The 14,505-nt window shown below is 50.2% G+C and overlaps 1 protein-coding gene across 1 annotated transcript; it reads right to left on the bottom strand.

The window, feature by feature from the left end:
- Positions 1 to 5,728: 5,728 nt before the first annotated feature.
- LOC140903245 (retinal homeobox protein Rx1) lies at positions 5,729 to 10,561 on the bottom strand. The gene is made up of 2 exons (XM_073324218.1): positions 10,319 to 10,561; positions 5,729 to 6,172 (listed from the first exon to the last, which is right to left on the bottom strand). Exons 1-2 carry the CDS (start codon positions 10,559 to 10,561, stop codon positions 5,729 to 5,731), a joined length of 687 nt encoding a protein of 228 aa, XP_073180319.1.
- Positions 10,562 to 14,505: the final 3,944 nt, after the last annotated feature.

Below are 14,505 nucleotides of genomic sequence, written 5' to 3' on the forward strand. Positions count from 1 at the left end.
ATAAATCCAGCAGGTGGCAATTCAGCCCTGGGAATGGGGACACTGAGACTGTGGGGCCATTCTCCACATCTCAGGTGCCATATGCGGGCAGAGTTCCACTGAGAACTCCCACCTAGTTCCTTGGAGCAGTGGGAGCTGTGGGGGGGGAGGGGTCTCTGCTCTGTGTCGCCCACCACGTCCCTGTCATTGAAACTTTGACCCCCACTTTTTTGATGAGAGAGCCTAGCACTCTTTTGGACCCGCCCCTTTTTGGGGATGGCCAATGTGGTTCCTGTGGGTGGAGCCTTCCAGGGGTCCTCCCTGCCAACAAAGGTCAAACAGAGCAGCCCCTTTCAGCAGCACTAAATCGACATGCCATTTTGCTTTTGTACTGGTTGAATACAGATTAGCTAATTTAAATAATTGGTATTCAGATGGGGGGCACATATGGAGCTGCACCTAAGGACACCAACATGCAGCCATCTGCCATTGTCTGGCACACCCACCGCTGCCTCTCCCCCACCAATGAGATTCATCAAGGAGGGGGGAATTTGCATATCCTCTTCCCACAGTCCTTTGTGGGAGCGAGTGATGAATTGGCTTGTCTGAGCTGGTGATTTTGGTCAAGGGAACCCTGACCCAATTAAACTACAATTAAATGGGGAAGCAGGGAGGAGCTGGCTGGATGGGGGGAAAGCAGGGAGAGATGGTGGTGGGGGTGGGGTGATTACCTTCTCCCCACTTCCACCTCTCCACAGCCAGCCATCCTTTGTTGGAACCTGAAAGTCTGAGGCAGAGCAAGCCGGCAGAGGGGTCCCTGATTCCACTGGCCCCCCTGAGAGGGTGGCGGATTTGGCGCCAGCCAGGATCGGCCGCTCCAATTATGTCATGTGAAAAAATCAGCCCCCATTCAGTGTGTCCCTTCCCTGAGATCAAACCCCGTTAGTTCCACGGCCGTTGCTTCATTATCTCTGCTCGGAAGTGCGCCTCTAGATGGGGCCTGTTAATCTAAGCCCAGCCCCATTAGCCAGGCCAGGACACCAGGGGAGAGTCCATTATTCATTTAATTGGTCATTAAAGGTTTAATTGTTATTAACGATGTGGTCCAGCATCAGGAGCTCCTAACGGGCTAGGAACAAGAGGAAGGGAAGCTGGGGCAAGTCCCATGCCAGCCCCATTTTCCCCTGGGCCATTAAGGCCTAACCCTGACCCCACAGGCCAGACCTGCTTGAGCAGAGCTTGTTTCCCCAGCCCCTGATTGGGGAGACCCTTACAAGCCTTGGGGTCACTGATTGGGCTTAGGAAGCCCCTGAGGCTTAGATCCCTGCACTGGCAGCCCAGGCCTGGTCATGTCCAATCAGTGTCGGGGTAAGTGGATGGCATTCGCTCTTCCTCCAGGGCTCATGGCATCGCCTGAGCTCCTCTTCTCAGGATCGATGCTGCCAGGCATCTCCCTGTTATGGTCCTGCTCCAGAGCCTTGCCAAGGCATAGGCCGCCCGGGGTCACTCTGCCAGGTGCCCCCTACAGCCCTGAAGGCAAACTGTCCTGGCTCTGGGATTTTTGTTTTTAACAGGGTTCTTTTTCATTTTTGTTTTTCCTTCTCCTCCCCTAACCCTTCTCATCCCTTCTCCTCTCCCCTTCCTGTGTCCAGGAGCGAGATGGGGAAAAAGCGCAAAAGGGAAAAACAAACCCAAAAATTGGACAATGTTGGGGCAGAAAATAGCCACGAAGCATTGTGACTCCTGGCCAACCCCACCGGCTGGCAATGATTGACAGTGTTTTGCCCATTCCATGCTGGCTCTGGCTTGTGGATCTGCTCCCCGCACAGCCCGGGGCCAGGCAGACGTACACGCCTGCCACTTCTGCCCCGAGGGATGGAGCTGGCTCCGGACTGTCTCTCGGTGGCTGACTGGGGCTTGTGGGCCCTGCGCTACAGCACTGAACACCCGCAGAGAAGCAGGGCCAGCTCAGGGAAATGACTGTAACATGAGCGGGCAAGGGTGAGGCAAGGGGCATGACCTGATTCCATCGGGGGGGGCACCCCTTGTAGATTCCCCTGCGCTGGGTCTAGGGAACTGTGTTCTGAAAAGGACCCTGCTTCCTGCCGCCGGGACAGCGAGGAGCTGCAGCACCCAGTGGGAGCTCCAGGAGGCACTGTGACTCCATCTGCTTGGGGCAGTAGGGTCAAGGCAACACCCTTTGACAGGCTGTCACGGGTCTTGCCCCCGGCAATGGGGCCAGACCTACGCTCCGGGGAGACAGGAGGATGGGTTCCCTGTGTCTGGGAATAGCAGGGGTCTATGTTGGGGAAGATGGGGGTGGCCGGCTGGAGAATACAGACTCCCTTGGCCTGGTTGCATTAAATGCTATTAACCTCCCCTCTGCACGCACGCGCACACACCCACCATCTGCTCTGCTGTTGCCACCTTGCTTACCAGCCTGCTCCCTGCTCACCTGCCATGTGGCAGGGCCTAGAGGCCTTGGAAATCCCAAATGATCTGTAAACTACGGGCTGGCCATCACCCAGCCTCCTCCCTGGTCCCATGTATGGCGCTCTGGGAAGGCTGCCTGGTTTTCTCTGCAGCTCCATCTGGGTCCCTTTGAAATTCACACATTGTGGAGAGCATAATTACTGAAGCTTTGTGTACCCAACATGTGGCCTTGTAGTCACTGCTTGAGAGCAATTAGGAGAGGCAGGGCCCCAGGCTGAGCCCCCTGCGCTGCCCCAGAGTGACTGGAGAGCAGATTCCCCTTGACAAGCACAAGAGACTGACAGCGACTGTTAAAAACTCAACAATACCAGCTCCCGGCCCAGAGCCTGGGAGAGACTTTACTGGGAACTTGTGTCAGGTCACCCATGCATGGAATATGGAATTAGACCTGACGTACAATAGATGAGGAGAAGGCAAAAGAAAGAAAGAAAGAAAGAAAGAAAGAAAGAAAGAAAGAAAGAAAGAAAGAAAGAAAGAAAGAAAGAAAGAAAGCTTGGATCCGAGAAGAGGAGATGAAAGAGCATGAGGAAAAGAGTGAGGGGAAGTTGTAAAGAAGTGAATGAGGAAGAGATCAGACAGAGAGAGGGAAGTGAAGAGTAGGAGGAAGAGAGACAGAGGGAGGGAAAATACATGAGGAACAGAGACACGGAGAGACAGCACACAGGATGCAACCCCTCCTCGGTCCCAGCCCATCCCTGGCCTTGGGCCTCCTTGACCCTGCTCCACGTCACTGACAGGGCTCGTGGGTTGTGTGCGCCCCCAGCCCGGTCAGGTAGGGAACATCCTTCTCCCTAGCTCCTGAGACAGTGTAAATGGCCTTGATTTTTGCCGTGCAGGGCGGGCCAGCTCTACCATGTGGACTGCTCGGCCCCCTGCCCTCCCGCTCCCTTCCCCATGGCTGAGCACAGCAGGACGGCAGCCAGAGCATTGGGGTGACAAGCCCAGACCCCAGCAGGCAGCTGGCATGTAGGATGCTGCGTACTGGCCCTGGTGCTCCTCCCCCGCAGGGCATGTGCTGTCTCAGGAGCAACCTGCAACCAGAGCAAGCTGCAGCCCCTCCACTCTTCTCTGGGGTGGCCATGCCAGGGTCCCACAGCCACCATGCTCGGGGGACACATGGTTAGACTGCAGCGGGGAGCGAGATTCCCAACCCGGGTAGACAGACTCACACTAGCCAGGCTCAAGGTAGCGTGCTCACAATAGCAGCGTGGGGGCGGCCGCTCAGGCACTGCAGCTCACCCAACGCCTTGAGTCTTAGCTCAAGGGGCTAGCTGGAGTCTCTATACAGCATGCTAGCTCCTGGCGCCAGGCTGTCTACCCGGGCGGGCGGGGAGACTCGCTCCCAGCTGCAGAGCAGATGTACTGTGAAGTCCAGATTCTATTTGGATAAGGGCAAGGACCATGTCTTTGTTCTGTGTCTGTACAGCGCCTAGCACTATGGAGCCTGGAGCTCAGCTGCAGCCTCTATGGACTGCCATAAGATACATAATTAGTACCCAGGATCACCTCCTGAAAACAGCCTGGCAGCATTCTTTTGGCCCTGCTGTTTGGAAGGAGCATGAAGCAGAGGGTCTGGGAGCACCTTGGCATGATGCAATGGGAATGCAGCTAAGGAGAGCGAAAGCAACCAGAAAAACGGGCCGTCCTCGCTCAGAATCAAGCTGAATGTCAGGGAAAGTGGCCTGCTGGAGACGGCAGGATTGTCTCCCAAGGGTGTGGACTGGAGCTTCAGCACTTGGGACTTCTATGAATGGACAAGACAACTGCAAAACTTCCTGCAGGAAAAAACAGACAAGGCCCAAATGGACTTTTCTGCCTCATCATTTCGATGATTCAAAGCACAGACATGGAACTAACTGTCAGAAAACTGAGTTCCCACGTGAAACCCTCTGGCATTTCTTAGAAGAACAATGGTGCTGGTCAAACTCCAGCTCAGACTGACACATTCTGCCTCCCTAATGCACTCCCTTGCCGGAATGCTGCTGTCAGACCATGGTCCACACCAGAAGTAGCTGCACTTCATTTGTGGATCAAGCGAGTCCTACATACAACACAGTTTGTAAGGAACACTAGAGATCTTTTGGGATGAAATACACTACTTACGTTGTCACTCACAAGTGGTGTATTATTCCGATATTACTGGCATCAAGAGTCAACTAACAGGTCCCGTACTTCAGAGCGGGTTTGAGTTTTTGTACGTGTTTACTCTGAATACAACCATAAATGTATATAGTTGCATTTACCAGCAGAATCAGCAACGCTCTCTGACATAGCTAAAAAAAATACCCAACAAAAATGTTCTCTAGGAAACTAGATCATTTCATTTTGTTTTTTTAAAATCTGCAGCATAAAAAATGAATAACAATAAAGACAAAGGGCTGAGGGAAGAGAAACCTGAGATGATTCCTCAAGTCCAGGGAAGGTCGCTACAGGCTGCTGGAGGACAGTGGGTTTGAACAGACAAGAGGTTTGTGCGAGAGTCCAGGTGTAAGTGCAGAGGACCTGGCCAATTGGTTGTGCCAGCCACAGGTACAGGGGGATGTTGACCCACTCCCAGGAGTGAGAGACGGGGCTCTGGAGGCATGGAATCTCATAGATGCTAAGGCTAGAAGGGACCATTGCGATCATCTAGTCTGACGTGTATGACACAGGCCTGAGAGCTGCCCCTGCCTTGAGCTCGATCCTCTGCCTGCTCTCACCTCTGCCATGTGCTGACCCTGAAGGGATATTCTGGAAGCGTGCCTAGGGAAAGATGAGACAGGACCAGCCCCTCAGCTGGTGCAAATCACCGTAGCGCCAGTGATTGACACCAGCTGCGGATCTGGCTCTCTGTGGTTGAAAACAAAACAAAGGAAACACAAACTGTCCCTTTGGTTCTACGGAGCTGAGCTGGCTCGGACAGTCATGTTGTTGCTCTTGGAAACTCGTCTCCTTTACGCAAGATCTTGGCCATGCCACCCATTCACTAGTGTCCACGTCTGCTTCCTTGCTCATGATGCCAATCAGTTCAACCCCGAGACCCTTCTAACATGTAGCGGTATGTGGGGAGGATTCCTGCCCTGCCTCGCTGCGCTGAGCTCTGGCTTGGGACGTTTGGTAGCAGCCAGACAGGGTGCTGCATGGGGAGGCCTGGCAGTCCCCTTAGGGAAACACCAACATCCAAGATCCATTCTGAGCAACCCAGGATGCAGAGTAGCCAGCCTGGTGGGAGCAGGAGACAGGAGAGTTGCAGGAGGATAGGAGGGGGCATCATTAATCAAATAGGCTGCCAGGTTTTATCAATGGTCTGAATGTGCTCCTTGGCTTTCATCCGTAGGGACGCGATGCTGGAGCTCCTCTGGTCGACGTCTTCCAGAGGGTACTTGTCCACAAAGGGGGTGGCGCACTGGTACGGCGTGGGTGCCATGGGCTGCATGGGCTGAGCCATGGGAGGCGCAGTGTTGAGGAAGGAGTGGCTGGCGTAGGCGGGCTGCAGGGCCTGGGTGGGCCCCATGAATCCTGGAATGCTGTGGGCTGAGGTAGCGCTGGAGATGGGGGAAGTCAGCCAAGGGTCCAGAGGCAAGGAGTTGCTCATGGGCCCGACGTTGGCGGTCACTGGGGGCCTGTTGAAGGACAAAATGGGGGTGTCGTGGAGTTTCATCGAACTGGCTTCCATTTTCTCTTGCCGCCTCCACTTGGCGCGTCTGTTCTGAAACCACACCTGCAAGAGGAGAGGCTGGAGCGTGACTAACTGCCCCAGTCCTAGCCCACCAACTTCCACCAACGTTCCACATTGCAGCCCAGGACTGTCGGACCCCTGCCTACAACAGCCACCTGGAACTCTGTGGCTGCAATGAGGAGAGAACTCAGAGTCTCCTGCCCCTACATCCCCCTTTCTACCACCTGAGCTAAAGGAGAATCCTGCAATATATGGCCTAGGCCGCCCGGCTGAGCAGCTCTGAGTCCACCTGTAGAAGGGAGAGCTAACATACACATACACACCAGCCAGTTCTTTCCCATACTTAGCATCCAAGCAGCACCAGAACCTGTCAATTCTGAGTGATGTTTCTGTGACTACCCACACATTATTACTGTGTTACATTTGCTGGCTTTAAAATCCTGACATCATTAGGCAGGCCAAAGGCTTGTTGATTTTTTAACTCCTGAGGGAGGATCTGGCCCCTCGTTTGGGAAGTCACTCTTGGATGATTTAGATAATACAATGCCACACAATCCTGTATAGCATCTTTCCTGAAAACCTTCCCCCAAAGCACTTTGTGGAGTTAAATAATAAGTAGCAGAGAGAAGGAAAAAACACTGTGAGGAATGATGTGAACTAGAGAGGAAAAATAGGGGTAATCAGTGAAAGGGCCATTTGGACATTCAGTAAAAGATTCTTTTCCCCAAAGCTGCTGCTCAGAGCCAGTTATTCCTCCTCAGGGAGTGTGTGTGTGTGGAGAGGGGAGTCTCAGGTTAACTCCTCTAGTTTAGATCACAGTCATTGATTTGAAGGCCAGAAGGAATCATTGTGAACATCTAGTCTGACCTCCTGCATGTCATAGGTCAGAAAAACTCACCCAGTGATTCCCGCATCAAGCCCAGATCTTGTCACTGAGCTACAGCAGATCTTTAAGAAAGAAGTGCCCAGTCTTGATTTAAAGACGCCGAGTGATGGAGATTCCACCACATTCCTAGGTCTGTTGCTCCCTGTTAAAAATTAGCACCTTCTTTCTAGCCTGAGTCTGTCTCGCTTCAACTTCCAGCCACTGGATCATGATTTGCCTTTGTCTGACAGATTAACAAGCCCCCTATTGTCAAAGATCTTTTCCCCACGTAAACAACAAGGAGTCCAGTGGCACCCTAATGACTAACAAATTTATTTGGGCATAAGCTTTCGGGACTCCTTGTTGTTTTTGTGGACACAGACGAACACGGCTACCCCCTGATACTCTTCTCCCCGTGTAGGACTTATAGACCAGGATCAAGTCACCCCTTAGAAACTCCTCCCCACTATTGCCTTTCAGTGACTCTCCCCACCGTCCCATATCTCTTTCCCCCATGAAAGGCTGGGCGCTCCTAGAGAGACAAGACAGCAAGTGTGAAAAATCAGGACGGGATGGGGGGTAATAGGTGCCTATATAAGAAAAAGCCCCAAATATCAGGACTGTCCCTATAAAATCGGGACATCTGGTCACCCTAAGCACTCGTGACCAAAGAAGTGGGGCAGGGGCGAGAGTGAGGGGGAAGAGGCGGGGCAGGGGAGGTGCCAGCTTTCCTGCTGGAGTGTCTGTTTTTTTAAAAATTGTCAAGTTGGCTGCCCTAGTTCAAACTCATGGGCCTAACTCATTCCTAGTGCTTTCAGTTCAGGTACAGCAGAGATCAATGTGTTTAAAATGTCCTTCCCCATGCTGCTAGTAACACTTTGGGTTTATCAAAACCAATGGGCTGCCAGAAATGCTTCCAGTTTGCATTTCAGTCAGCTTGGACCAGCCTGCTCCACTTCCTGTTTCTAGTCAGTGACGATTCCAGGGGCAGATCTTCAACTAGTGTAAATGGTAACTGATGATTCCCTTTTCTGGGGCACCTGGCATTGGCCACTGTCAGCAGACAGGATACTGGGCTGGATGGACCTTTGGTCTGATCCAGTGTGGCTGTTCTGTTGTTCTTATGGTCATATGATCCTCACCACCTGCGAATCAGCCCCCTCAATCTCTAGCTACACCTGCTTGGCAACTGGGCCCCCAGGACTCAGCCACCAGTGAAAGCAACGGATGAAGAGATGCTGTGTCTATGCTATTATACTGTCTTACATGATGCAGTGTTTTTGTGCTCCCATACTATGAAGTCTCATCATATCTAATTAAAACTGAACATCAGTTGTCAAAATCAATGAACAACACACCCGAAAAATGCGCCACCCTTGTATCTTTGAAAAACAGGTCAAAGAATCAAAAATAGAATCATAGAATATCAGGGTTGGAAGGGACTTCAGGAGGTCATCTAGTCCAACCCCCTGCTCAAAGCAGAACCCATCCCCAACTAAATCATCCCAGCCAGGGCTTTGTCAAGCCTGACCTTAAAAATATCTAAGGAAGGAGATTTCACCACCTCCCTAGGTAACGCATTCCAGTGTTTCACCACCCTCCTAGTGAAAAAGTTTTTCCTAATATCCAACCTAAACCTCCCCCACTGCAACTTGAGACCATTACTCCTTGTTTTGTCATCAGCTACCACTGAGAACAGTCTAGATCCATCCTCTTGCTAACTTATACCACTCACAGATCTGCCATGGGCTGGCTGGTCTTTTGAGTGAATCAACCGAATTTCGCTGTACATTTTAATTAGAAATCACGCCGATCGTATCAGTATCAAATACCAAAATATCTTATCCCCCAGCATGGAGGCAAATGGTGGTAGGTTTAAACTTAATTGGATGAACATGCTTATTAATATGTCTGTTAATCCTTTAGAAAGTGCCATGGAATAGACATGTATTATAACCGTGTATAGCATGCAGTTAATTACCTTTTAATTGATTTTCTTGTTTAATTACTCAGGGTGGTTTCCAACTTAATAAGGAGCTAGTTGATCCCCTCATTCCCGCCTTACCCATTGCTGGAGTTTGTGGGGAATGAACAAACATTGACTGAAACTCTTGTTCTGCCCTGTGTTTTACTAGCCAATCACTTGTTTCCATGTTGGTTATGACAAAGATCTACTGATGAAAATAAAATGCGGCCCTTCTCTTTCATTTACATGGAATTGGTCTGGGGCGGGCCCCAGGCACCAGGGATACTGAGGCTGGTGTGTGAATGTCTGCGTGCGCACACCACTGCCTCTTATTAGAAAGAACAGGAACTGCTCAGCTGTGGGTCATAGGGTCTGAACTGCTAAGAGCTCGTGGAGATTCTCCTTTAGCTCAGGTGTTAGAGGCTTGAGTTTATGGAGCAGCAGGATCTGCTGTGAAGTTCATGGCTATGGATCCCCTGGACATCCCCCTCTCTCTTTGGTCCCCCTCCCCCTGCACACTAATCCCTCCTCCCACCCACTGGTGGCTTGGTAGTGCTGTAGCCGACGGGCCGTGTGTATAGCCATCCTCAGGCCTGGTGCAAGGCCAGTGCCACTCTGAGAGTCAAGCCCCAGGGGGCGATGAAGGCCTGTGCACTAGGTCTCTCCTCTTCTCCCTCTCCCACGCATGCTGCCTCTCCTAGAGACAGAGACTGAGGCAATGAACCCTGGCTCAACTTAATGTGCGACTGTGGCCCAGCTCAGACCCCATTCAAAAAGATGAGCCATGTCCTGGAAACTAGGATCCTGACTCCTGACCACATGTGGTCCTGAAAGACCCCTTGTGGTTTCTCCTGCAAAGGTGGTTGTCCCCTATGCCTGGCCTAAATTCCAGCCTGCTTCCTTAAATGCAGTTTCAATGGGATTTAATACACTTCTTCACTTTCTGTCCTAAGCTCCCCTGTGGCGTTGCTGTGTGGTGCAAAATAGCTGCTTCTGCGTTTCACCCCAGAGCTGGCTGCATTTCAGTGGTGGCCAGAGTCATTCTAGTATCTATGGTTTGTTAAGTCTGCAAAAGGGCTTTGTGAGACATTTAACATTAAGGCATCATTTTCAGAACTGGTTGAAGTTTTTTTGCATAAAAGTTTTTGTGTGTGTTGAAAATTGACTTTTAAAAATAAAATTAAACTTTTAACAAGAAAATTGCAGGCACGACTGAAATTTTCTCATTTTCATGAAATTTTCCACACATATTCAACTGAGCTGGACTGAACCAGTGACCTAGTGGTGAAAGGCTCCTGCATACAGCATTGGTTAACCTGGTGCCCAGGAGTAACAGGCTCATCTGGCCCTCCCTCACCTGCACTCTGACTTCCGGCAGATTGACTTTCATGGCCAGCTCCTCCCGGCTGTAGACGTCTGGGTAGTGGGATTTCTCAAAGGCCCTCTCCAGCTCATGCAGCTGGTAGGTGGTGAAGGTTGTGCGGTTCCTGCGATGTTTCTTCTTGGGCTGTTCCTCCTCTGTGTTCTCCGGCGTGGTGCCCTCGCTGTCCACGTTCTTCCGCAGCTCACTCAGCTCTCCCTCGCATTTATTTAGGAACATGTTGGCTTCTGCAGCAGGGACAGTAGTTAGGGGTTAGATCGGAGCTGGGCAGGGAACACCAGCCTTGCAGCTCACTAGAGAGACCCAGACAGGTCCCTCTGTCACACTACAGCTGCAGCGGGAGCAACTTAAGAATTATTATTAAGTAGCAACTGTTAAGGTGAAAACTGTATCTAGGGATCAATTTACCTGCCACTGAAAGGCAGCCACCTCTGTGGTGGAAGGTGACAGCTGTTTAAAGTGCATAGCGGCGCTGCACAACAGTTTCAGGCCAGTAAGTGAGGAAGAATCAGCCTGCACAGAGTGTTTGTGCTGATTTAAATACACTAGAACCTCAGAGTTACGAACTGACGAGTCAACCACACACCCCATTTGGAACCGGAATTGTGCAATCAGGCAGCAGCAGACACACACACACACACACACACAAAGCAAATACAGTGTGTTAAACGTAAACTACTAACAAAATAAAGGGGAAGCAGCATTTTTCTTCTGCATAGTAAAGTTTCAAAGCTGTATTAAGTCAATGTTCAGTTGTAAACTTTTAAAAACAACCATAACGTTTTGTTCAGAGTTCTGAATGTTTCTGAGTTATGAACATCCTCCATTCCCGAGGTGTTCAGATCTCTGAGGTTCTACTGTATATTGGGTAGGAACTGTGAATCGCTGAGAATAAGCTTTGTGCTCGGATTACTGCATCAGTACAAAACCTGCATGCAGACCAGCCCTAAATGAAAGTGCCTGGGGGAAGTGAAGCAATTACCCACCTGGACAGAGGGGCTAACCCTCCTGCCCGTGCAAATAGCGCCACAGGGAACTCAAATGCAGCATTCCTTCAGATCCAGCTAGTGCAGTTGCTCAGTACTGGACACAGACCCATCAGCACACTTCAGGCCACTGTTGCCTGTTCCTTGGATACCTTCCCAGATCCCTCCTGCTTTGTTTGTGAGCCCAGTAGAGATTCATGGCACAACATGCTCCAGCTTTCTGAGCACTTCACCCTTATTCATCTTTTCCTAGCTATTCCCTTCCACTCCCTGAAATGCTGCCAAGATCTCATGGGAAACGTTCAGGTTCCAAGCAGCTCTGACTTTCCAAAACATCTCCAACCCTCACTCACAAGGGACTCTTGGCATTGAGACAGCACTAGGAGAGGGGCATCAGCAATGAAGGCCAGATAAACCAGTACCTCCCAGCTGCTTTGTGCCACTCCAGCACCACAGAGCAGCCATAAACCTGGCCAGTGAACCTGGCATTTCAGCCGCTTTGTGTCACCAGAGTGGTCAAAGCAACCAGAGTGCACTGTGAAGCTGGCCCCCGAACAGACAGATTGATGGATTCTCCTCCAAGGAAACAGGTTGTTCATTCCTTTAAGAGTTGACCTGCTCCTGCTGCTTATTCCCTGTACAAAGTCACAGTCCTCCCCTTCCAACATCAGTGGGTCCCACAGCTGCCCATTGTGATGATACCCAAACCACAGGAGTAGGCTATAGGACTTGCAGCATTCTCTATGGAGAGAGCAAGGGGCTTGGCTTGGCTTGGCTTTGAGCATGTTGGGTTCCAGTCCTGGCTCTGCCACTGACTGGCCGTGTGCCCTTGGACACATCTCTTCCCCTCTCAGTGCCTCAGTTTCCTCCATCTGTAAAATAAACTCCACACAGTGAAGCACTTCGAGATTGTCCAACAAAAGCAGCTAAGTAACATGGTTCACATGCAGGAAGAGGGCAAGCGAGAGCATGTGACCTCTGCTCCGGGAGCTTCCGAGGAGGTGCCAGATACTTATTACCTGCAAAATCCTAATTCCCTTGTAGTCAATGGGAGTTTTGCCATTAGCTTCAACAGGGTTGGATTTGTGTTTGCATATGCACAAGGGGGCAAGGCACCCTCCCGGCAGAGCTGTGACCAGCACTGCAGCATCACAGCAACTGGGCAGGATTGCTCGAATGCCAACGTCCCTTGCAAGAGAACCTGGACATACTCGAACTAGAACCATAAAGACATCCCCATGGAACGTGGTCCTTTCAAACAGCAGTGCTCCCCAGCCTGAGAGAGGATGGCTGAACAAGGCTGCCATGGGAAATGAGGGCCTGAGCCAGTTCCATTAAACTGGAGGAGACTTTAATGAGGTCTGATTCAGACCCTGGGTGATCTAGAGGCAAGAGCCTGTCTCACTGTCTCACAGAAAAGCAGGGCTGGAAGGGTCATCCAGTCCAGCCCCCTGCACTGAGACAGGACCAATTAAACTGAGACCCTCCCTGACAGGTGTCTGTCCAGTCTGTTCTTAAAACCCTCCAATGACAGGGATCCCACAGCCCCCCTGGGGAGCCTGTTCCAGAGCTTCACTGAGCCTTAGAGTTAGAAAGTTTTTCCTAATATCTAACCTAAATCTCCTTTGCTGCAGATTAGGCCCATCCCTTCTTGCCCTACCTTCAGTGGACATGGGGAACACTTGGTCCCCGCCCTCTCTATAACAACGCCTCCTCCCACCCCCCAGCCAGTCGTCTTTTCTCAAGGCTAAACATGTCCAGTTTTTTAACTTTCTCTCATAGCTCAGGTTTGCTAAACCTTTTATCATGTTTGTTGCTCTCCTCTGGACTCTGCAATTTGTTCCATCTTTCTTAAAGTGTGGTGCCCAGTCCTCTGAGTGCAGAGTAGAGCAGGACAATTACCTCCAGTGTCTTCCCTGTTAATACACCCCCGAATGATATTCGCCTTTCTTGCAGTTGCATCCCATTGCTGACTCGTATTCAATTGGGGATCCACTCTAAGCCCCAGATACCTTTCAGCAGTACTATGCCGAGCCAGTTCTTCACCAGTTTGTAGCTGTCTCTGCTCTTCCTCCTCCTGGGTGCGGTACTTTGCACTAATCTTTATTGAATTTCATCTTGCTGATTTCAGACCAATTTGACAAGTCATTCTGAACTCTAATCCTGGCCTCCAAAGTGCTTGCAACCCTCCCCACTTGTCACATGCAAATATTAGGAGCATACACTCCACTCCCTATTAAATGATGGTCTGCTCCCTCTGATTTCAAAGCCCAACCCCATCAGCATTAAACAGAGGCAGTGAGCCAGATCGTCAGCTAGTGTAAATCAGCATGACTCCACTGAAGCTGATTTACACCAGCTGAGGATCTGCCATGGTGCCTCTGCGCCCTATACAGAGTCAGAACCTAATGGATACAGTGCAGTGACCCCAATGAGAATACACCCACAGGTATATTTTCACACTTACTCTTTGTTTAAACATCAGTGAGACAAAAAGCCAGGCTGATGAATAGATCTGACCCCTGCCTGACTGCAGTGGGAGCTTTGGCTGTGCAATGACTGCAGGATCTAGCTTAATCTAGTACGGAGCCAGGGAGCTTCAGTGTGTGTCTGTGATTAATCACTAACACCAAAGGCATTTTCTTTCACTGTCTATGACCCTGCTTACGTGAAGGAAATTTGCACATTATAACTATTTTGGTCTATTATCAGAATAAACTATGGTGGTGTCATTCCACTGGGCTGGAATTACAACAGTGGAATTTCATCGAGTGCAGATTTTCGTAACACGGTTTTGGGTTTGGGAACACCCTTTCCAGTTAATGAGTCAAGTATACTCTTATCTGGGGTAAATCAGATAGACTTCAATGGAACCACACTGATTTTTCACCAGATGAGGTTCTGAAGATTATATATATAATGCAGATAGATCGATGGAATCTATCGATCGATCTATTTTACACGGGTGATTATGACATTCTTTGTGAAAGCTATTAATTATATGCGTATTAAAAATAAGCTTCCACAATTTAGTGTCCTGTCAAGAACGGAGAAAAATTATATGAAAAACAAAAATTAAAAATAAGTTTCATATGAAAGCTCAAATTAATAAACCACCTGCCATGTAAATTAATTCAAACCTTAACTTAATATGGCTGTAAATCACAATCAGCATGG

Source organism: Lepidochelys kempii, chromosome 25 (genome assembly GCF_965140285.1).
Source record: "Lepidochelys kempii isolate rLepKem1 chromosome 25, rLepKem1.hap1, whole genome shotgun sequence".
Classification (NCBI taxonomy): Eukaryota; Metazoa; Chordata; order Testudines; family Cheloniidae; genus Lepidochelys; species Lepidochelys kempii.